Source organism: Anser anser (assembly GCF_964211835.1).
Source record: "Anser anser genome assembly, chromosome: 8".
NCBI lineage: Eukaryota > Metazoa > Chordata > Aves > Anseriformes > Anatidae > Anser > Anser anser.
This window is the reverse complement of record NC_139728.1, coordinates 17,804,554-17,830,199: the sequence shown is the minus strand read 5'-3', so window position 1 is coordinate 17,830,199 and position 25,646 is coordinate 17,804,554. Positions and strand designations below refer to the sequence as shown.

Sequence of the window (25,646 nt, the reverse complement as noted above, 5' to 3'; positions counted from 1 at the left end):
CTGAAAACCAAGCCTCAAGGAAAACAATCCCTGAAGAATGTGGGTTGAGTGTGTTGCCAGGGTGGACCGGATGGGGTTTTGTTTTTTCCATTTTTTTGTGTTTTTTGTTTGTTTGTTTTGTTTTGTCATATTTAAATGAGTCCACAACTGTTAAAGCACTGGCTCACAAAACTCAAGAATGGATATACCAATTATCTTTCCAGTATGCACACCTGTATAAAGATGTAGCTCCACGGATTCTTGCACACATATTTAGTAGCCCTGCAAGCCTGGGACAATTGTCAGCATTCATTTTGTAAGGAAATTCACCTGTTCCAAGATTTGTATACCATGTTCTCAGAAACGAAAAATGCTGTAAAAAAAATGTACGTGCATACTTAAACAAATCTATCAGAGGTCAGGAACTTAAAAGCAGGCTCCTCTAAGCAGACTTGACCTAAAATGTTTGCAGGATATAGTAAACATACCTCTTTTAGCCAAGCCCAAACTATTCATCTTTACCGTCTTGCAGAGAGACACAGTGTATTTAAGGCAAAGACTCGCATGAACAATGTGCACAAGCAGAAAGTATTAGGCTAAAAATAATGTACATTCACTTTAAAATCAAATTTTGGATATGAAACAGGCTCCAAGATATATCGTATGACCTTTTTAGCTAGTAAGCAAGCTGCAGATACATCATAATCATAATTAATCCTTTGAGCTTCCAAAGTGCCTTTTATCCCATGATCTCAAAATTCCTTAGTAGCACTAATCGATTAAAGATCAAAGCATTCTTCTGAGATAATCTATGGATATAAAAGATCATTTCACACACTGAAATGAAGCAGTCTCTTGTAGAACAGCTGTTGCCATGCAGACCAATTCCTCAGAACAGCTTAGAGAGGAAAAGAATCCCATATCCAGTTAAAATTTTAATGGGATTTAGCTGGACAAAAGGTAATTATGCTTCTCTTCATACTTAAAAAACAAAAAACAAGCTAATAGCAATATGAGAAACAAAACTTCCACCAGAATCAGCTAACTAAACTGCTCATTTAAAATTCTCAGACTACCTCTTTTTGGAGTAGAATTTAAAAAATATGGTGTCTGAAAGTAAAATACCTTAGGTCCTCGCTGCCTGGTACATTTTCCCATTAGTTTTTCATCATCTATTTCACATTGCTCCAGAAGATCCAGGATGTCCTCCTCCTAGCAACAGGAATTTCAGTATGATTAATTCAAAGCAAGGCATTATCCTATTCGTCCGAAGTTCAAGAGCCAACTGGTAGGAATTTGAAATTACTTTTATTATTAATTCCTAAAATAAGCCTATGAATGCCTCCAAAGGAGGATATAACAGTATTTCTTCTGATGCATGCATCTCTCTTTGCAATCATCACAAAATCAAAAGGTAAAATCAAGTCCTAACATTTATTAAAGTCTGAAGAAAGGGCTGAACAAAAGATTCCTGCAAAACTGCCGAATGATGCCAATTACAAAGATGGGAAATTATTTCTTAGATTTCAAATTAAATCACGTTATTGGGTTATTTTAAATATAGCAGTTCTCCTGCTTTCTATCTCTGACTGCGTAAATACGCAATCAGGCAGAATTTTTGGATTCCTTAAACTAGCGGAGCTGGTTTTAAGATATCGCTCATTCCAATCTGTACAAGTGGATGAATAGGCTGGGGACATTACTGGAGGAAGAAGGAGGCAATTACCAGCTCATAAGCAGTTTCTGCCAACCTCTGGTTTGGCCAGGGGTAAGGCTGAGGATCAGGGAAATTGAAAAGCAGCTTAAAGCCAGCTAGCCTGTCTCCACCCTGGGTCCACTGCAGTTCATCCAGATTCAAGGATCTGGCCCACAAGCTGCACAAAGAATAATAATAAAATGATGGAAACATTATCAAATGCTATTTATTAGCCATCACACATGATTATCGTGAAACTAATATGCAAGGTCATAAATTCCAAGATAAATAACTTTAAGCCAATTTCTGTGCTTCAGTACCTTCATTCTTGTTAAAGGGTTATTCATTTCCCGCTGAAGTGAAGCTGCTCTCCCAGCAAGAAATGTCTGGAAAGCAGTGGCTAACAAGCTCTCATACTTTTCAAGTAATGTTTTATCATCAGGAGGGTAAATTCGCCTGTTGGGGAAAAAAAATGAAATTAAGTGGAAGATAGAAGCTGAGTTCCTTATCAAATAGGAACAAAAGTAATGCAGCTAATTCAGAGCCTTCTGTAATGCATATTACATAATAATTATAGATTGAATACATATCATATCATGAAACATTCACTCTGAACAATGCTCTCTAAACCTAGACTTAACTCAGTGAACACATACGTGGTTTAAACGAACAATTAGCCAAAAAGAAATGCAATTAGGTCATTCCTGAGATGTACGCAAACATGGCTTTGCAATACTCTGAAATTTCAGGGGAGTCTGAACAGTACATCCAGGTGTAAAAGATTCACGAACTATTAACAAAATATTGCTTGTAAAATTCAGTGCCACAGAATAATTTTTATTAGCAGTGAAAGGACACAAAACAGTGAAAATCTGAAAAATTGCTTTGAGTAAATGGACATGACATACATTAAAGTTTGAATATGTACTGCACTTGAATGTTAAATCTTCAGCAACAAAAAAGGAGGAAATACATGTTGTAAGAATTTATTTATTTTTTCCTGGTACGTGCACATACAGGGTGACTCTGATTTTCCATTACAGCAGCTATGCTATTATTCTCCAGAATCACAGGGAAGAAGATTATGACCATCTAAGAAACAGGACTCAGTGATTTATTCATGCTCATCAAGTAACAATGGGCTTTGAAGAAAACCGCTCCAATCTATGCGATGAATGCCTGAAACAGTCAGAAATGGTGGAGATGGGAGACTAATTTCTAACTTATTGTAATAAGTTAATTCTGCCTGCACTGTGTAAAACATAGGTACCATTTATATATTAATTGACATTGTGACTTGTACGTTTGGTTTGTTGTTTGTTTTTGTGGTTTTTTGTGAACTTTTTACAAGGCTCTCTCTCCTTTTCCTTTTCAGTCTTTTCTTTCTTGAAAAGGTATCTTTCATTATGATTTTGTCGCAATAGAAGAAGGTTGAACATGATCCTATTCAACTCATAGCAGTTCTGCAACAACCTGAAGGTGGTTCCAGTTCACATACATATACAAACTCTAATCTAGTTGCAGTCAACACTGTTTAATGGTGTTGATTCTACTGCTGAAAAAGTACTGTAGAACAATTACTTTAAAGAAAGGATATTCAAATATATGTAGAAATAGACTACAGCTAAAGGCTATTTCAAAGACATATACACGTTTTTCAGTTCCTCATAAATTTACAACTGCTTGAAAGCATTTGAAAGCATCCTATTCTGAACACCACAGGATCCTAATGAAATCAATGGACTAGCTGTACTTGCAGACAGACACTTGTCTAAGCTACTTGATGAATCGACATCCACAGGCATAGTGCCTACATCAAAACCTACTGAGGCTGATGGAAAAAAACTGTTCATAGGATTAGGATTCAAAAGCTGTGTAGACATAAAGGTTTCTCTGGAAGTGCTTCGCAGGAAGCACTAATCCAAACAGCAATACTAGGACCCAAAATTTCCATGATTCTATGGCAGTACCTGAGACAACCTAGTCCTGCTCTGCAGAAGGACATCATAAGGAGAAAATACTGCTGAATGCTTAGATGAAATCTGTATCTCTAGCCAAAATTCCTTTACTTCACAGGCTCTGCTTATTCTTCAGCCTTTTTGCAAACATGTGGTATTAAGAAAACACACAGCTGTTCTGCCTATTTACATCTGCACATTTCTCATGAAATGACACTTTTTACAGAGAAAAAAATAAACATGTTTGCATTTTATTGATTTAGATCGACCAAAAGGCTAAATAAAGAGAACATTTGGCTCACATTCATTCCGCAACTGAATTAGCAACCTGAAATAGGGTCAGTTAAAAAGTTAGACTTTAAAGTGATAGAAAAACCGAGACATATTTAAGCATCATGTTTCTCTTTCTTCAAGTCCAACTAATATGAAAATAACTGCTCCATTGTGTTGTTTTTGATATACTAGTTCAGCTCTATATATGTCAAGAAAGAATGTAATTAAAACTGGGAATGTTACAAACAAACAGTCTCTGTTAGCAAAATGTTAATTCATCAAAAAAGGAAAAAAAAAAAAAACAAATCTGTGTGTTTAAAAAAGGAGTTTACTGGGAAGTATAGAACATCTGCTCAAAAAGCAGAGAAGAAGAACAGCAGCAAAGACATTCTGACTAATTCAGAATGAAAGATAGAAACCCAGACCTCCTACATCCTGGATGAATGTTGTAAAGATTGGGTCAATGTTCCCAACATCTCTTCTCAGCAGTACCCTGGCACCCTTTCACCAAATATCCATTGGCCTCGCTTTCACTTCTCATTGAAGCTAATGTCAAGAAATAAAGTAAAAACATCAAAAAAAATATTGTTTTCTGGCCAATGCCATTTATAACCAACAAGTTAAAACAACCTTTTGAACATATTTTACCACAAAAACTGAAGATATTTAATTTTAAGTCTACTGAGATCCAAAATCAAAGTGTAGAAATATGAATATAGTATTTCAAATGCCATTACCAAATGTAAGGTTTCTGAAGCATCACAGAGAACATTCAGATTTGATTTTTCATTCTCTGTACAATAATGCAGGAATATTAACACCACAGTATTGTCCTCCACCCCAGAGAAACGAATTGTCATACGTGATTATAGAACTGAACGTGAACAATCACATCTTTCAAGCAAATCTCTTGCACAAACACTAGAGTGATTGATGCCATTTAAATTCTTAAGTGCATACAAAAAATTGGAATCAGAAAAAGTGCTATCTGAAAGAAATCATACTGCCTGGTTTACATTATACGTTTTCTATAAATGCCTACTCATTTTTGTCATACATGTATCATGTACTACAAATACTTGTTTCCAACATTCCTAATCAAAGCACTGAATTCTTCCCACCAATACAGTCAATACAGTTACCTGTAGTTCCCCATGTGCCTATTTTCATGCTCTTCTTTGGAAATCTGTTTACGGACTTGTGCAAGTCTTTCCTTCTACAAATCAAGAAAGTAAGACAATTAAAACAAAGAGAGCATAAGCCATGGGCGAGAAATAGCGCTTTTTCATCCTACCAGTTCTTCTTTTCTCCTTTCCAGTGTGTGGCGCTGCTTTTCCCAATCCGAGGAACCTGGCAACAGTTTTTTCATTGAGCCTTGACCATACAGTCTTTTTTGAGCTTCAGCTTTCTGTTGGGCTAAGTTTCTCCTTTTATCACTTGTCCTGAAACACAAATATATCATAAGGCATGTCAATCCAAAGAGACGTATTCCTCAGTAAAAATTAGGAAAAGATTTCTTTATGCTGCTGAATATGTTAAAGACCTTTTATAATGAAATATATTGCAAAATATATCTAGCACATTCGTTCCCATAGGCCCTCACGTAATGCAGGTTTTGATAGCTACATAACAGTAAGAGGAGTTCAGACATCAATTTTCAGAACTCAAATTGGTGCGTCAAGATCTACTGTATTAAGCATCTTAAACTGACACAATGCAACTGAGATGTACTTTCATCTGAAGTAAATCATTTGTAACCTTCAGCCAGTCATGTGGTTTACAACATACAAATTAGTAGTCAAATGCTCACTAAGATTTTTTTTTTTTAGTATTAACTTTTATGGCTACAATATCTTCACACCTTAAGTTGTACTATAATCATTCTGTACTATAATTTAATGTACAAATATGGTTGCAGCTATCTTCCTGAAGTTTAGATTTTCTCCAGCATATCCCAACTACCAGGCTTTCTTATAGAGCAGTATAGCTTTTGATTGTGTATTAAACTATTGCCAGAGCAAATTTCCTACAACTGCACTCACATTCTCACTTAGAGACCTGTTTGAGAAACCATTTAAAAGGCATGAAAATGACTATTATCACTTCATTTTTGGCAAGCACAAACAAGAATAAAAATTAAATTTGGATTAATTTCAATAGCAAAACTGACAGCAATGGAAGCATTTACTTTTTTTAAATATGAAGATGGAAATAAAATGTTTTCATGTTCTACTAGTCCAATGCAAAGAATAAATAAGTTCACACACCAAACCAAACAACACATTTAAAGCCAGAAGGAGAGCCAGACTGAAAAAAAGAGGACAAGTTTACCGTATGTTGAGGAGCTTTAATGCATTTAGAAGAACACCCTTTTTTACATCATAGTCTATTTTTTGATCAGTTCCAAAGCTTGGAGCACGATTAATCTGAAAAAAATGAGATGCATAATACTCAGGAATGTTCAGCTTCAATGGACATGCATCTATTAGAATGGTTTCTCCAAATGGTTACTTCACACATAGCAAAGAGTAAGATGATACATGTTGAGAAGCTCATTTTGGTTTGTATTTTTTAAATAATTAGAGCATTAAACATCACAGATACTAAGGAGTGAGGAGATGTACCTTTCAGCCACCAACTTATCCAGTCACAATGAACATGATTCAAGTACTGGCACTGTAAATTCAGCCTGATGCATTTTTGGTTGCTGAGGCAAGAAATTTACCAGGAAAATGCTGCTAAACACATTATAGCCATCTATTTGCCATACTGTAGGAGTCCAGTACAGGAAGAGTTAAACTCTTTCTTAGTTCCCAGTCTGACATCAATTTTGAATACAGTTCTTCTCTGAAAAGTGGCTTGTAAGAACAGAAAGTTCTAATTCAAGGTTTTCTCAAGTACATTTAAATAACTATTCTGATATGCTTTAAAGCAAAACCTTGAGATCTAACTTATTAAATCAGTACATAGTAAGAAAACATAAAACAAATAACTGTATCAGTAACAAAAACTTATAACCTAAGTATAGGACAAGATTATGTTACTATAAACACAGAGAAACAAGGTAAATAAATCTGGGAATCAATGAGACTAAATCACACACTTAACAGCCTCCACCAACTATCATCTAACCACAGCCAAGCTTTGCAGCACCTGCAGGAAAACAGCTTACAGGAAAGCTTTGATAGAGGATGAAGTAAATGCATCAACTTCTCCAGGAACGCCCTCCAGCCTTGTGTAAAAATTTATACATGAGCAATGAGTGCTAATAAGAGGCAGAAATCATGCTGACTGTGAATGAGCAATGCTGGTTAGGAAGGGACAGACATTAAAGAGCTTCAGAAGTGAAAACTAATGCCTTGTACCTCATGCAAATAAAAAGTGGGATCCAATGTAGAGCTTTATGTTTCAGTCCAACAAATACTTGAATACATAAAAAGCTCGCTGAACTGAAAACAGAGATGTAAAATCAAGCCCCAGCTCCTTATTTAGGAGAAATGTTAGATATTGAACAATATGATATTCTGTATCGAATTTTTGACTCCATAGTAACATACAGCAAATGATAAAATTGTACTTTGAAATACTAGTTTTGCACACATTAAAAACAGCTGAGCAGACAGAAATTTGTAGTTAATATAGTTTAACATAGTTATTAAAAATTCCAAACATTTGGTGAATTAATTTCCAATCTTTTATTAGAGTCAATATACTGAATCCTTAAATCTGGTGAGAATACAGTTAGATATGAGGACTTGTTTGAAACATGTAAATGTTATATTAGTCCAATACTGAATGCACAGAATTCCCAGCTACACTCACATCCTTACACAACCCTGAAGTTTCCAATTTAGAAGCATACAAAAATGCACCGTTGTATTTAAATTTATTTTAGGTACTTCCTAGACTGACAACAATTTAAGTACAATATTGGGCGTAAATTCTGCATTAGTAAAAATGTTATAAATATATATTACTTATGTGAGTACCAGTAGAAATTAGCACTCTGAAAAGCATAAAATTATTTACAGTTTCTCTCCTACAGGGTGAATTTTGCCAAAAATCTACTTCTGGCACTTATGAACAAACAAAACCATACTGACTATGTTTATTAAGCAAAAAATTAAGGTAGGGGTAGAAAAGATGTAAGAAAGCATTTGAAATGCTGTTATTTCAGTAGGTATAGAATTAAATTATCAACGCGGTTTTAATTCCTCCAATTGAAATCTTCAACTTTTGATTCATAATTAGAATTTCAATGAATACAGCACATACAATTAATCAAACTACTTGTGAGCATGGCAGTTGTAGAGCTCACTGTGTTTCATAATTACACACTTGTCAGTAAAGGACTTCATATCTGTAATACTTAAATAAAGCAGTGTAAGTTGAAGCATGTAAGGCTCCCATCCTCACCTACATTTGCAAAAGATTCTGATTTTACAAAACTGAAACTCTGTAAATAATTAAGATAATACTTCACCATATTCTTTCACCAATATGTGGGAAAAATTTCAGCCTGGCATTTTACCCCTTTATGGAAACAGTCAAAGAACACATTCTCACCTCCCTCTTCTGCAGCCTATTAGTATAAAGTTGAAATATTCAACTATCGAGAAGACCATACAAATATAAAGACATGACATAACATAAAAGACTTCATAAACCTAAAACCAATTGAATAAAATACTACATCCTTTAACAAACAGGGATTTAGTCTTCATTCAACCTGTAAGACGACATGAATGTTTTGGAAAGGTTCTCATTCTTTAATAAAGTGACTATAACAATAGAATTTAAAAAGAAACAAGAAACCTGTAAGCCATAAAGTTGCTATTACACAGAATGCTGCTAATGGCCATCATTGAGCAGATCCTTGATCAAAGATGATTGTGAAGTTCATTCTAATCTCTTGTTTATAAACCTCGCAAGTTGTGGGAGTACTAGCCACCTTTTTCTTAGCTTAAGCAGAAGACTGTTTTTGCATGGCAGTTTAATACAAATCTAACCTGTCCTACCCTACCCACTTCATTGTCTTGACACTAGCACCTAGGTCCACAGTGAGTGAGGAAGCTGATCCCAATGATCCATATGTAGATTACCCTCTCCAAAAGTTATTTTTCATTGGTCCTCGATCATCTCAGGAAGGAATCATATAAGTACCACTGCCATCACAAGGAAGGGGGCAGGGAACATGCATTCAACAAAGGAGAGGAGAAGGGCAGAGATCTTGCAGCTAGCACATCCATCAGTTTAAGCACCACAGAACTATCTTCTACAGGTGCAGTTTCACATTTTACCTAACGTGGTGTGACTGCAGGCTGCCACAAAGGACTGCTGCTGACCCCCTCTTCATCCTGCCTTCACATTGCATCCCCATTCCTTGCACCAAACCAAGTGTTGTGAAGTCCCTGGGTAAGGAAATTCTGCAGGCTTATTTAGTGTAAAAATATGGTTTCTTTGGATGGTGAATTAGGTTTTCATCCAAACAACTTTAAAAGTTCATCTGATAGCCATGACTACCACATAGATGCAGGCTGTTAGACAAGCGCTTTGGACAACTGCCCACTGTAATGCCATATTGTTAAATCTTTTTCATTCTTGATTCATCTGAAAGGTGGAAAGAGTAGAAGTTATCACTGAAGGCAAATCTTCAGCCAGCTGAAGTCATGCACACTTAGTAGATTCCCTGCCAATGCCTGAGAGTAGAGAGCTCATGTACAAGTGTGAGAGAGAGGAAAAGCCAGCAGACAGCAAGAGACAGAAACCCAAGACTGGCTCTCCAAGGCAACAGAGGGAGAGGTTGCTTGGCGCAAGAGTCACTGAAAGTCAATCTTTTTTTGTTTGTTATAAATAAAATTAAAAAGAAGGAAAGAATTGAAGGAAAGAGCTAGACGAGTAGTCTCACCAATTGTTCTTTGTAATGGTAACCAGTTAGATTCTAAATACTACTAGGGTCTTGGGCCAACGGGCAACTGAGCTTTTACAACTTTTCTTTTGTATGTACTTATTCATCACTTAATTGAAATGCTGACCTTGCTGAAGGCCACGGGAGGACTGCATTAATGGCACTCTGCGCTCACCTAAATGATGGTTAATGCCCACACACCACTGCTTTATTAACACAGCCTCATTGACTGCCATGGAAGTGCTTTGTGATACGGCTTAGATACAGTTTTTACTGAAGAATACAAGCAAAATCACACACATTTGTATATCACTTGCAAAGTGTAGCACAGTCATTCTGACAGCTGAGTCTGATTGCTTTCAGCCAAATCCAAAAAGAAATTTGAAGCGATATTATGTATATTTTTATGGACACAAATAAGTAGATAACTAGAAATATGTCAGATACTTTGTCCACTGGAAAATGTACTTGACATACTTGGTAATCCTGGGTTCCGCACCAAGTTCCACCACTGACCGTGCAGCTGTTTCCCTTTCTTTGTGTCCTCTACTTAAACTAATATTTACCAGCTATATTTATGAGCAATAGCTGATACAATAAGGCTTTTCAAGCTAAGTATAATTTAATAATTTCCATTTTTCTTAAATTGTTTTATTTTTTTACTTGTCGTCTTCCCAAAATTCTACTCTGGGTCTCCGGTTGCTATTTTTCCCATATGATTCACACTTCTTTTCAATTTTGAAAATATCTCATCACTTTGAAGAATCAAGTTAAACAAAGGTTTATAGCTACAGCTTAATCTATGTTTAGTTTTTACAATACTTGTCAATTTCTTTACAGATTAAGTGAGATTTCTCCTTTAAAATGACTAAATTGAAAAAAAAAAATGCATCTTTTTCTCAGTACATTAGCTCACTGGCTTCATTTTAGCAAGGCACTTGAGTACAAGGTCAGCTAGGAGCCAGCCCTATGTTCCTCCTAATCTGCTGCCTTCTTTTAGTCAAAATTTTTGCAGTTTTCCAATCCTGTGAAGCCAGCATAGCAAAGAACTTATTTCTGCTCTCTCTACCATACCTGCCAAACAACTGCTGCCCAAGTTCTGGCTCAGCAGTACCTTTCTGAACCCACTAAATGCATGAGAGAACATCACCTGACTCCAGAGTTCATGCTGTGCAAGTACGGAGAGGACACAAACTGTGCGGCCCAGGCTTCCCCAGGGGCAGGGGTATGTCAGAGAGCCTCAACAGCCCTTACTGCTACGGCAGTTCAAAATCACTGTAATGTGCTCATTTGCGCCTCTCACAGCACACTCAGAGAAGTGGAATCCCCTTGAGTGGCTGTTCTGCAGAGCTGTATCACAGAGAACTAGTTTCAGGGCAATCAGGTATTAAACTGGTAAGATAATAACAGACTCACTGAACACAGTAAAAAAGTAAAAATTCTGCTTGATGTTACAAGCTTAAAGAACAGTGACTAACTTCGCAGCAAAACTCAAGTTCATTTTCCATGCAAATACCTGCAAGGGAATCACAGATGCATACCAAATTTGGGTGCCTGCAATGCCAGTTCAGAGGAGAATGCCTTTTCAGAGGAGAATCTTAAGTTCTCTGTATGAAGAAAAGTTTGAGCTTCTTCCCCTTCATAAGTACCCTGCAGCACATTTACTTTGCATAGTCATCTACATGCATTTATCAGAGCATCAACAAGGGATGTATTTCCTATTTCAAGATAGTAACAGAAATCCCAAAAGATCATGCACAAAGTGTCTACAGCTATTTCGCTCTCTTGCATCTTTTTCTTCATTCAAGCAGCCTTTCCAGATCATGCCCTGTTCTCTATTCCTGAGTTTCTCCAGCCATTGCACTGGGCATCTCTGAGGAGAATTTGACTTTGTCTTTCCTTCAAGCCCATTTTAGGGCTGCAGGTGGATCCCACAAAGCCTTCCCTTTCCAGGTTACGAAAACCCAGTTTCCCCCTGCCTCTCCTCATACGGCATGTGCACCAGTCCTCTAAGCACCTTAGCAGCTTTCTGCTGAACTCACTCCAGTTTATCAGTTTCTCCATTACTCTGGGGCATAAAGCTGGACAGAGCATTCCGGATGGGGCCTCAACAGGTGCCAGATGGATCAGTCTACGTCACTTAGTGTACATTGCTGGCCCGCGTTCAACTCTGAATAGCACTCACACTTTGAGAGATACGGTATGACTGAACCTGTTTTTTATTTTGCTGAAAGTTGGTCATTTTCCACAAACTATGTTGCTGATTGACATGCAAAACTTAATCTCAAAAAAAAAGATTACATTTATGCAGGAAGTTTATGAACTATGGTAGCCCAGAAACAATTCAAGTGCCAATGAAATGCAACGAGACGTATTTCCACATGGCTTTACTCATGGCTCAGTACAAGCAATGCAAATACCATTACTCTATATACTCAGCTTTTTGATATCTGCATGTTATTTTATATAACTTTTATAATAAGAACAAAAAAAAAAACTGTCTATACTGAACAAAGTGTCTTGCTCTATCACACGTGATCATTGGTGAGCAGTCTCAAGAAGCCTTGGGGAAAGACGCTATGTTAAGAAAATTGCTTTTTCCTAATAAGAAAACGCTGTCCCTTATTTTCATGTGTCTACCCCATGTTTCCAGACAAGAAAAATGGTTGCTGACTAATCTGTAAGACATCAGTGCTCTAAAGTAATCTTCATAACGTACCAGTGGTACCGCCACAATAGGTATTCATAATGACTAGCTTCCAAAGCATTGTATATGTATGTCTTCTAAGAGATGATTATTTAGCATCCAATGACCCGAGAACCAAGGATGTACAAATGACCAGCTTGTGCTAAAAGACACTAGTAGTTTTATCAGGAAGCCACATCTTGATGACTTGACAAAACAGGATTGCATACAGGGCCCCAAAAGTACAAGCAGATGATGACAGCAAAGCCCTTGAAAACCTAGAGACACTGAGATATATGCCAATTGCCGTGGCCAAGTAGCGTTCACTACAGGAATGCAACCTTGTGAACTGGATAAAACTGGGCTTAGGGAAAACAAATAGAATACAGAACACAATCCAGAAAGTGTAAAACAAACCAGTAACAGTAAAACTTGGAGATAATTTGGAATTGCTGGCCAGTGAGTGAACAGCGAGTAAATAGACAGTGTCAGCAAAAGATTAAAACTAACGCTAAGACAAGCTAAGAGCAAAGAAGAAACCTTCACCATCAACGGTGTATTCTTCCTGCTGAAAAACACAGGTCACTGACTACTTGCCATAACAACCTACCCACCTTTTTATGTAGAACTAGACCTCTCTTGTTTCTTGCTGGCCTTTTGGATCTCCAGGGGTACAGGCAGGGTAAGCATAACACAAAAGAAAAGAGTAGACACCAGAAAACTTGCGTATGTGAACTTTAACTACTTCATTAATAGGAATTAGCAATAATTGGAAATTTTAACCTAATAGGTCCAATGACATTTTAACAGGATTGACAGAGTCATGAAAATATTTTGCTAGTAGTTTAATTACAGTAAATAAAAAACGTGGATTTGTATATAAGGTAAGTTTGTCTCAGCCACATAAATCACAAGGGAAGCTTGGTACCCTGCACTTGAGGCTTGGTTGCAATATGGATGCAAAAACAAAAAGCAGGCAGCTTGGTCTTAGTTTAGGAAAAGGGAGAAAATAAGTTATTAAAATCCAAGGATTTCAACTATATAACTTTGCAATTTACATAAAATAATCTAGTTTGGAAAATTTGGTCAAAAGCAGTAAAATTGAATTTTCTGGGAACAGAAGGGAGATCTAGGTAGCTGGTGCTCCTCAGATGGAGGCTGCTGGGACTGTACAGATGCTTGCCAGAGACATTTGGTGCCACAAGATGGCAATCATGCATTTCCCTCAGCTCTCACTTCGGTAGAAGGTTCTGGAAGTTCAGTAGCATCAAGGAGGAGAGCTACGTTGTATAATGTGGAATATAAATAAAAGTCATCTCAGGAAAGCAGAGTTATTATAATGTTGGACAATTTATTTCTTATAATAGTTTATTAAGCTATCTTTATAACAGAAAAGCTACATGAGCTATGGAAATAAGAAACTAGATTTACCATCCTAATCCTGTTTTGGCAATTTTCCCATAACACTGGGAACATTCAGGGCCTTGTGATTAGTACTTGTTACCACTGTTAGAAAGAATGATTCACTCCCTGGAGGGGGTTTTGGCAAGAGGGAAACGGTGGAAAGAGATAAGAGTGGAAAGCTGGAGAAGAAGCCAGAACTGTTTTAGGAAGAAATATACGCATATATACTATTATTATATACAGCGTGTGCATACACACACTAGATGCACATTATTATATCTAGTACACATATATGCACTGTAAGGTTGTTCTATACTACGCTGTATATGGTATATACATTTATACACACACACACACTACATGTTTATACTGAGAGGGCTGCGAAAAGCATGAACAAGCACAGTGAAAATCTGTGGATGAGTGCAGAAACCAATTTAATAAGTTTTAAAGTTTGAAATTTCTGTTAGTTTAAGCTCAACTTCTGGCAAAATACATTAAAGGATACCTGTATCATCAAAAGCAGAAGAAATAAAGTTCTATACTAAAAAATAATAACCAAGTACACAACTCCTCAAGTCCTGAAGTATTCTCCAGCAACCCCAAATACGAAAGCAGCATTTATTACTTTGCCAGATCCCTCCTTCACAAACAAGGAATCTAGAAATAGAGACCCTCCTCTGAGACTACCTTATCATAAATGATAAACTTCAGTCTGTATTTAAACAACCTATATGCAAGCTATGGACAACCTATGGATGATAACCTGGAAGCGTAGAGCTAAATTAAAGGGATTAATAGAGTTTACTTCACAAAAAGAGAAGATATAGATGTAAGTGCAGATGAAGTTCATGTCACAAATTGTTTTTGGCTAGGACATCAAAGCTAGCATGGAGGACAGTGAAGGAATTTATATTTTTCTAATTAAAATTATACCGAACCCCTGAGAGAAATAAGAACAGCAAAACAACTGTTGACAGTATTAAAGATCTGAGAACATGGCTGTAATTCAGTAAGTTAATTGCGTACATTTTGCTCATCAGTAGCCAATCATATTCATGATTTATTGTCAATAGACACATTTTTAATACAGTTTGCTTTTTTCCTCCAGCTGTACAGCATCCCAGCCAGTTAACATAATGAAATAAGACAATCTGGAAAAGGTACGTAAATTCCATATGTATATATATTAATACTAGAGTAATTACAAGAACAAAGTAGACAATCCTCCAACATTGCTGGTTAAAAATGTGGACAGGCTTAAGCTTCACTATACTATTAACATATCAGAGGAGAAACATTTCTTCCAGCCCATTCATGCCAATTGCTTCACCTATATACTATATTATTTTTCTCTGTGTATGTGGGTGCTTTCAAAAGCCATAGGAAAAGAAAAGAACCCATATTCAAAAACAAAAACAAAAAAATGATTAGGATCACACATTCACTCAAGCTGCCAGAGCTATATACTGAACTATATTCATGAGGGAAGCCCATGTCTTACCCCTTACCCAGTTTCCATTAAAAGATCCTTCAGATACAATGTACCCAGAACAATGGGATTAACATTACATTTCTCATTAAAACTTTCACAAATGTCTAAAATGCAACATTCCTCCAAGAAAACAATTTACCTTACCTGAGTCTCCAAAATCACTGCCAGGCAGTGTTTCCATATGGCTGCTGCAGAAAAGGTACCATCTAGATACTCAATAACAGTACCTCCTGTAACACACAGATTTTCTGTGGAAGTTTTCTTACGTAGATATGGATTCAGCTGGGGCTCGCTTAACTTTACTCTTAAAAGTTTTCATTTGTTTAAAGAGGTTTACCTCTAGGAGCCACGGTTTTAGTTTTCTGTCCAGCAGAATATCAAATCCCAGGACTTCAAAGCAGACACTGTCACTTCCTGGTGCTTGCCCTGGCCTGCACATGCGATAAGCATGAAGAACATGTGGCTCTGCAACTATGAGAGTCTTCACTACTAACTCCTGTAGGGATGTTTTCAGAAAAATTTATCAGCAGAGAAGACACCAGTATATATTGAACTAATGTGTTTCATACTTTCATAGATGCTTTAGTGAAATGATTTTTTAAAGACTTAAAATAGCAAATAAACGTTCAAACTGAGTAACAGATTTTTTCTTATCTATTTACAGATATTTAATAGCTATTGTATTATTATACATTCCACAGCACATACATTTTTTTAGATACATGATAGCCTAAATACTAAAGGTATACTGGGAACAATGCATAGTATAGCCAAACTTTGCCCATTTCACTTCACAATATCGTTTTCAATAAATATACTAGGAATCATAATTACAGATGATGCCTCAGCTCTGTCAGTCTTTGTCCTATTCCTCACCTGAAGATGCCTGTAACATACCCACTGACTTTAATAGTGCAGGCTCCAATCCACTGATATACACAGCACTGACTGCAGTTTTGTAAATGTTCTCACATAAAATTCGCTTTAAGTGCTAGAAAAGTTTTTGAGAGTTTAAATGGGATTGTTCCTGTGTATGATATTACTTACGTGAATAACTAACTGGTTGAAAGGGCTTTTGTGCCTCAGACAAAGTTTAATATTAAATTTATAATCAAACTCTGAATATCACCTTTTTAAAATATAATCATCATTAATAGCATGTCACTTGTGGTGTGCATTGCTGAGAATTTGGATTAATAAAGTTTCAAAAATAATATTCAAGCAAAGCAATGGATGGCAGAAGCAATTAATTTTTTAAGAATATACATAGACAAAATAAAGAAAAGCATATTAGTTTTATCTTACTGAAATATCATTCCAGAATTTGGAGACATCAAGATTATTTGTTTCTAGAAACTCAGTAAACCATTTTATGGAGCGTTTACTTCCTTTGTCTTCTGTTTCATCCCGTCCAAAATGTTCATTATGTTTATTCACAGAGTAGTTAGTCAGATGCATATACAATTGGCTCTGAGAAGAGAGAGAAGAGATCAACACAATAAACAAAAACAAACAAAAAAAAAAAGAACAACACTTTAAATACAGTTCTGGAATAGTCAGTTCAAAATTATTTTTTAAAAATGTTAAATCAATAATGACATAGTCAAACAATTCATATTTGAAAATATATTGTGAGCAGATGTTCTGTTGTTTCTGATGTTTCTAATTCTTGGAATTTTCACATACTGAACGGTCTAGCCATGTTATAACAAAATCTGGGCTTGTATTTAAGCCAGTTGCGATCAATTTCTCGTTAGGAAATATATCTGCCGTTTTTACAGGTCTATATGTAAACAACTACATAAAAATGTGAAAAGCAATCATCATAACTTACAGAACAATTACATTTCACAAGAAGCAAACAATAAAGATAGTACTTCGAAGTGCTACTTTAAAAGTGCAAAAAACACTTTGGCATCCATTTCATAGACAATCCCACATTTCAGTTGTCACTCTAGTTTATTTATGAGAAATGTTCCATGATAGTGATACTTTAAAGTATCTTTTACATATAAATTCATCTGCCTTGTTGCTATCTACCAGAATTGCTCATTTTTGAATGGCTGGTAGCCATACATTAGAGGGCGGTAAATTTCAAGATATATTACATAAACAAGTGAGTGCTATGATTCCTTCAGGTAAGAAAATTTAAACAACAATTTACGTTATCAGTTACATTAAAAAAAAAGCCTTTAAAGGCTAACTTATAAATCATGATTTATAAATGTATGTATCTTTCAGTACAGGTATTAATTCAGCTCTTCACCTGCACTACCATGATGACAGTTCTTATCACAGTGAGAGGTCTTTGTCATGTCTCATTCCTTGTTTGAATGCTAGTTGATGTTCTAAGCTGGCCGTGGGCTTTCTGTTCCAATTCGTTTTTGAATAGACAGCCAATAGACAACACAAGCCTTCTGCTGTCATTTATCTCACTACACTTATGGTTAAAAAAATAAATGAAATTAACAAAACCAAGCATGTTAGTTGCAGGCTAGTTAACAATATATTGTATTAGCACTACAAGTAATGAATTTCTCCCATGGCTTTCAATTACAGCTTTGAGAATGATTATGAAACCTATTGTGTTTTTGAGTAGTTGTAAAAGTTGTCTTTCCATCAAATTATTTCAGACAATTAAATCATTTTTCAGACTACAAAAAATGAAACTGTTTTTAGAATATTAATTAAACATCTGAATTAATCTTTAGTCTGAAGTTACCCGGAACAATGTCAATGTGGAACAGTGTCATCTGAAGAACAATGTCATTAGTGATAAGCCAGGTTATTTCATACAATAAACAGACTACAACATGAACAGTTGCAAGAACACAGAGAAAACTGCTTATCCTTCTGCTCTGTTTATCCACTCATAGCATACTTCAGTGCTGATAATGCTGAGAATAGTAACAATAAAAAATAAAAAAAATATTAAAAAAATAAAACATTAAAAGCAAGCTATTCCAAATATAACACTGGAATTTTTCTAAAACATATAATTTCTACTGAAATCCAAATTATACTGGCATTCTTCAAGAGAACAGTATTTTAAGTGACAGTAGAGTAAATGGCTCACCAGGCATTTTCTATTGCATAATTACACTGAAGCAGCTCTAAAAGCACATAGAAAAGGAAAAGGAAAGATATAGCACCAATAGAGTACAGAGTGAGGTATAAGAAATTCAAATCCACTGATGCCTGGACACTACACAGGTAAAATTCTACATGCATAAGCAATGAATTAGAATAAACTCCGACTTACCAAATTTGAGTCACTGGGGGGATGGTACTTTTCTGTGCCCATTCTCACCAGTCCATCATGATATAAAAACACTTTTAATGGATCACAGGAGGTTACAAGAATATATACACGTAAATCAAACTTGTAGCCTTCCATAAGAAATGGTTTGTCAAGATATTCCTGAACAATCAAGTGATCCTGAGCTTGTAACTTTTCTCCATTTCTTATTAAAGAGATCCTAGTTACAAACAAAAGTTATTTTAAAAATGTAGGACTTTGACATAACTCTGAAATATTTTTTCATGGTCTTTCAGCCAGGTAGTCAGGCTAAAGACTATGTGGAAAGAGCTTACACAGCCTATTCGTGGGGTAGAGAAAAAGTGCCATTCACTTACATGGCTTTTAGTTTTCTGTCTTTTATAATACCTCACTGGATGGAAAAAAGGCAACAAGCCATTTCAAAATAACTTTCTGCTTCCTTTGATTCAACAAATAGTAATAATGGATTCCCTCTACACTTAGAAATTGTTTGGCAGAATTTGCAGCCCCTAGCATCTGTGATTATTCTTCCCCATCTTTTCTGTGAAATATCTCAAAATTTCTGCTTCATTCCAAGAGGAATGAAAAATAACGAAATGGAAAAATTTCAGGGCCTTTACTTTTACAGTAATGCTGATACTTTTTTTTTTTTTTAAGAAAAAAAAAGAACCACGAGCTTTACTATAGTATATAACCCAAATTGATATTAAAAGTAATAAAAGCTAAAACTGAAATATTCAAAAATAAGAAGATAACTACTAAATCAATATATTTAAATCTCATTTGTTTTTTACTGTGTGTTCCTGTCACAGGCAAAACAGCTTCAACCCAACTGCAGGTCACAGCCTTTTCAGCAGTGTCCCTCCTCCAGTAAGAGGGTCACCTCCTTCCAAGACTGCGCCTCCAGCTGCATCCCCAACGATGTCTCCTCTGTTTCTCCTTCACCTTGAGGCTGCTGATCTTAAATATGTTTGTGCTGCAGTTTTAGCATGCAGTAGGGTACTTGGGCTGTTTTCAGAGCTGCGAAAGATCCTGATCTTCCGAGCAACACCCCTGCAACTACTGAAACCCTGCCATTTGTGCACAATGCAATCTCACCCTCTAAGTCTAAGCACAAGAGATTCATAAATATATTGTTTGGATAATTCCACAATAAAAATAATACTGATCTTAAGACTTATCTGATCATCATCAGAAAATGTATTCTTTAATTAAGTCACATTTAGAACAACATTAAAATACCACTTCCAGTTACTTTAGTATTTTAGCTGTTTCTGCTTGTTAATTCTTTGTCCAATACGTTACCTTTTTTGTACTGATCATACCACTTGTATGACAAACTTCTTATTAAGAAACAGCTTCTGTTAGTGATGTAAATAGCACTAGATTTTGCCTTTTCTGGGTAAGAAGACTGAATTAACATGAAACTTACCCATGCCCCATTGCACCATTAGCTGGTTTGACTATAAATGTTTTCTGTCGACGTTTCTTCTTCAGTTCTTTTACATAGTTCTGAAACTGCGTGTACTCTGCAGGGAAGATCCACGTTCGAGGAATAAAAGTATACTCCTGAGGCTGACACTTGATCATTCTGCAAAAAAGTACAATAGAATTTGTTTGGTTTTTTTTTAATAATAAAATGCTTTGATGGATCAATCCTCTGGATTAAATATCATTTACAATAATCTGACAAGAAAATTTCATTAGCAAAATACTTTTTTGTATTTTTGTATAAAATTTATATCTTGTATAAAAAAATAGGAGAGCAGATGTCTGCAGTTGATTTAGAATGGTTAGAGCTCTGACATATTCACATGCATACTTTAGGAACAACAAAAGCAGACCTTCTTGTGCATTTTCGCTTATCATCATATTGTATTTATTATCTTATTGGCATTCATCTCATTTTTTGGCATGCATCTAACTCCTCTAACTCTCCTAAAAGGACAGTAGAGAATTCAGTTAATAGAAGTTTCCATCACTCAAAGCCATATATCTGGCAGATAGGAAGCATATACCCATACCAGACTGGCAGTGCTGGCTAGATACATAAAAATTAGCTTTAAGCAAGGTAGCTTTAATACTGGTGCAGTCAAGTTAGGTAAGCTTTATATACTTTGTAGTACTACGTGGACTAGCATAGCATGGTTCCCAGTAGGACAAATTTAGTCTTTGCTGAGTTAAATCCTGAAGCAGCTAGCTTGTTTCAGGTATGCAGAACTCTTGAAGCTTCACATGTAACTTTGTATGAACTCAGTTTGGGTAACTCTACACTAGCATTCAGGTTGGACACGTCTGGAATACTAATAGCCACAGATCAACAGAAAGCTGGATGCTTAAAAAGAAGTGAACTGATATAGCAAGCTGCCCAGACTTTAATTAAAAAAAAAAAAAAAAAAAAAGCATGGAACTATGGTGAATTTTTTTATTTTTTTAATTAATTAAAGATTTAGCTATACTTCTACTTTTCTAATGGAAACTAGTATCATCAGGATAACTTACATGTAAAACAGACATACAATATCATTTCAATATTTCATTTCTACTATGAGCCGACATAATGATCCCCATGCACTATAAGACACTTTTACTTTAAGTGGCTCAAATACTAACAGAAGAAGCAGAACTGCCAACTGCATCTGTAAGACTAGGACTGTAGCCAGGACCTACTGGTATAATAGATACACTGTCACCAAACTGTTAGCCAACTACCCAACAAACACTCTGCAGAAGCCACAATAGCTGTAGTACTCCTGGAGTACAGCATGAGGCTCAATGTTCCTGCAGCTTCATTACAATTGTCATTTTTAAAAATCTAGTTTGATGAAAGCCATTCAATATTCAGGAAAAAAAAAAAAACATGAGTTGATTTTATAATTGATCATTAAGGCATAATTTTTAAACTGTCCATCTACTATACATTTAGAGATGTTACTACCTTGCTAACTGAAGAGCATATCTTAAATTACCCTATAAATTAGCCATAAATTATCCTGTATTTAGGCCAAAAAAAAAAACAACCTAACTTCTGTGTTAGTTTACATCCCTCTCCAAGTTACTTCACATATGCATCCTGAAGTATTGCATGACAGAAACTTGCTATTTAACTCACAGATTTCAATACTCATATCCCTATTTAACAAATATAACTTGATAACATAGATATCTTACTTTCTGACTGCAATTACATCAGCTCTTTATGCCTTCTTTTACCTTATGCATAACTGGGTAGACTACAGACAGTAACATAAAACTGAATACTTACCACTGTTTAGAAGTTCTAATGCTCACTAAAACTTTTGACAAAAGAATTCAGCTCTGTTCTTCCCTGCCTGGCCCTATTCACAAACAGTGTAGGAACATCATCAAGCAGCTTTCTGAATCAAGACCTATTCCATTACAATAGCCTTATTTTCCAGCACATCTGTTATCTACTACTGTGGGTAACCACTTCTTCACTGTGCTGCTCTGTCCTTTAGCCTTTGCAGTCCTTACCAGGAGGTCTGAGAACTAAAAAGCAAGTTATTGTTCCTCTGAGTGCTATTTTAGCTCCCAGATCCAGTCAGCCCCTGCTCTCATTTCTGAGTGCTTTCTGTGCAAAAGAACCAAAGGTGTTTTGTACTGACTGTAGGTTATTAAAGAAATGACTTGTCAGTCGAGTAGCACAGGTTCTACTGCCTATGTTTCAAGATCCTCTGACTTTTCAGATATGAAAGGAGGTTAGTGGATGAGATAGATGAGAATGACTCTTCATCCATGACCAGTTCACAAACCTTTTAAATGTAAATAAAAAACATCTCGTATCTATTCCCTCTGCTGTTCATCCTGTACACCTTTTTCCCTACTTATTGCATACAATCTGTTATCACACTTATTACTCATGAGGAGATTGCATCTATGAGACCGTTTACAGAAAACATGATTTAAACATGTACAGGACTTTTTTTCTGTCATAATTCTATAGCTATGCAACTATCTGAGTAAACAGGTCACAGTTACTTGAATACAGCATGTGACTTTTTCACAAATAGCAATTTGAAACTTCCCACTAAATGTAAGTAACCTCTGGCATGTAATAAAAAAAAAAAAAAAGCCATTATTAACATTTCAGTTTACTGAGAGGGCATTTTACCTCAGCATAATATTTTCCCTGTATATACTAGTCAAATACAACTTACTAATTAAACTGATCTCATGATGCCTGTTATGTGGCAAAAGAAATTTAGCATTTATGGACACACAAATTCAAGTGCTGACATTCAGTTACAAGTTTTGAAATAAGAATTTACAGGAGATTTTCCAAAAGAACATCTCCTCACCATCACCCAGGACATGTAATTCTTCATACATTTGCTTCTACGTCTGTGAGACCTGTGTAATGAAATCCCCTGCCAAACTCCTTGTGTTCATCTGCATCTCTAGTCATCTCCTTCTCTCTGTTTATGACCAACATCATTAGCATGCACAACAGTACTTGCTATGCACACATTTTCTATACATAATCTGGGATTCAAAGAGATGCGTATCACTCTAAGTATTCAATTTTATTCTAAATCTTTTCATTCTCACTTTCTTCTTTATGTTGTTTGTTTACTTCTCCCAACAAATGGATGCAGAGATAAATAAATAAGTTCTGGGCATTTGTAGCTGCTCTTTGAAAACATGAGAAATGCTGTTCTAGGGTTATTCCTTATTTTGTTGCCTCAGAATAAAAGAGCTTTACCTGATATTACTGAAAATGCACTGTTACCAAAGGAGCTCTTTAAGGGTGTAAAAAAAATTTTATTTATTTATTTTAAATACAACAGGGTGGGGGTTTTGTTTGCCTTTTTCTTTCTCATCAACAATCCAAGTCTAGTACACACAAGGAGCATTTGCATAGTACAAATGCAGCAGGGTGAAAAAATGGCAAGCAGAATATGCTAGGAATAGGTAAGGATCCAATTGAATAGAAAGGACTGCATGCAGCAGAAAAGCAACAAAACGTGATTAGTGTTTCTGCATTAATCTCTCCAAATAAATTTTAAGACAGAACAGCAGCTATATGGAACAAAATCCTCCATTCTAAATACAGAAGCCTGTCCAACCACATATCACAATGGACTTGTGTTTTCACAAGCAATCTCAAGGTATATCACTGAGTTTTGTAAATTATAAATTCCAAGAATTGAATTGTGAGGCTAGTACTGCAAAAAAGAGACTAATTAAAACCCTGTTCTATCTGCTGATATTAAGTGAAGTCACAACATAGATATATTTAACCCAGGGTTATCATACCAGAGAAATTATTCTAATCTTATCTATAATATGTGCAATCTCAACATTCAGCATCTTTAAACTGTTTCGATCTCAGAATTCGGTAGGTTGAGAGAAAGATAATGAGACTGTATTTGAATACAATGTGTGCATGAATCTTTTGCTCATCTTGCATATTTTTTTTTAAATCACATACCTGCACCAATACACAAGGATAGCACTGTCTATCAAGCTGACCAAAATTGTTCCATTGTTTCTGAGATCTCTCCAAATAGCTGCTTACATCCATGTGCTATCTCTATGTTTTTACTTAGAATTAAGTCTGGAAGGGGCAGTGAAGTGCTTGTACAGCAAATATATACTTACGGACCAGAACAAGGGGATTCTGGTCCATAAGCAGGACATGTAGACACCACGGCAATGCACATAATATTTGCATACATTCTACATACTATGTGTAGTATTTACAAAATAAAAAAGGAAAGAGAACAAGAGAGATATTATATTAATACACAAAAACTAATCCTATTTTGGTAATGGCAAATGTAGTGTAGGTAAAATTTGGGGCCAAAAGATTACCTTTTTAACTGTTGTTTAAACTGATCTAGGCTAGAAGAATCAAATTATTCACACATATTTCTCTGAAAACTCTTCCTTATTACCAGGCTGATGAATCAATATGTACTATTGTTTTCTCAGTTCTTACTCACAGATTCTTAGCTAATATGATTCTTCAAAACCCAACTATTTCACTAGAGTAAGTAATTTATAACAAAATCAAATTTGTCTGACTTATTTCTGACATAAACAGTAAGATGCTTCACATTTTTAATGTGATATATACAAAAATATTGTAATTAATTATTTTAAAATAAGTAATATCCATTCACACACTAGTCATTTATCCTTTCCTACTCTTACACGATGTATGCTTGGGTGTATTATACATTACATGTATTTTAACAACTTAAGGCTGCCTCAGGCATTCTGCAGCATGTAGACACAGAACTGAACCCTCATCATTTTCCACTGATGTAAATTGGACAGATACAGTAACTTCGGAAATTATTCTTGGTCCTCTTGTAGCCTCTTCTTAAAAATAAACAAACATAAAAGGCAATAATTCAGCATTGTACTGCACTAAATACCATGGCTGAAAAACTTCTTAATAATAAAAGATTACTTAGTCATGTTTCTTGCCAGAAAATCCTTTCTGCAGATCTCTCCCATTCCTGGAAAATGGTTGATTCTCTGAGGGAGGAGCAAAAAAGAAATTAAGTAAGTTGGTACTTTTTAAATTTTTCCATCATAACTAATACAATCATTCAAAACATTCAGTTACATGCTCAGGCAAATGTAATCAGTGTTACATATAAATCATTCAAGAGAGTATCTCATGTGGTCTTAACTAAAGATGCAGTAAGTTGTATCCTCTTCCCAGGGAGAAAAAAAAAAAACATGGAAAAGAAAATACTTATTATCTGGGGAGAGAGCTCTGCCTAATTTACTGCTTAAAAGTTTATGAGCAACTTATAAATGATATTTTGCCTCTTCCTTAAAACTGCGATAATTCATAACAATCAACTGGCAGACAAAAGCATGAAAGAACAGCCCCCAAATACTTAAAGAGCAGATTCCAAATGGTATGAACAAATAACTCCAAAAAGGAGAATGGGATTTAAAAATATGTAGTGGTATAGCCTTGTTGCAATCT

At 35.6% G+C, this 25,646-nt stretch overlaps 1 protein-coding gene across 11 annotated transcripts in view; it reads right to left on the bottom strand.

Moving 5' to 3' along the window:
- The window catches only part of TTLL7 (tubulin tyrosine ligase like 7), a 73,278-nt gene that overhangs the window by 25,067 nt on the left and 22,565 nt on the right, over positions 1-25,646 (bottom strand). For all 11 annotated transcript variants that reach the window (XR_014587648.1, XM_083847256.1, XM_083847255.1 and 8 more), the window contains 10 exons: positions 25,116-25,183; positions 20,109-20,267; positions 18,659-18,875; positions 16,702-16,866; positions 15,734-15,892; positions 6,238-6,332; positions 5,201-5,348; positions 5,049-5,122; positions 1,996-2,131; positions 1,105-1,191 (listed from right to left, as the gene is read on the bottom strand). Coding sequence is in view for 10 of the 11 variants with exons in the window: in XM_083847256.1 (XP_083703382.1) it covers positions 1,105-1,191; positions 1,996-2,131; positions 5,049-5,122; positions 5,201-5,348; positions 6,238-6,332; positions 15,734-15,892; positions 16,702-16,866; positions 18,659-18,875; positions 20,109-20,267; positions 25,116-25,183 (1,308 nt within the window). In the remaining variant the exon portion in view is untranslated. The remainder of the gene's footprint in view (positions 1-1,104; positions 1,192-1,995; positions 2,132-5,048; positions 5,123-5,200; positions 5,349-6,237; positions 6,333-15,733; positions 15,893-16,701; positions 16,867-18,658; positions 18,876-20,108; positions 20,268-25,115; positions 25,184-25,646) is intronic.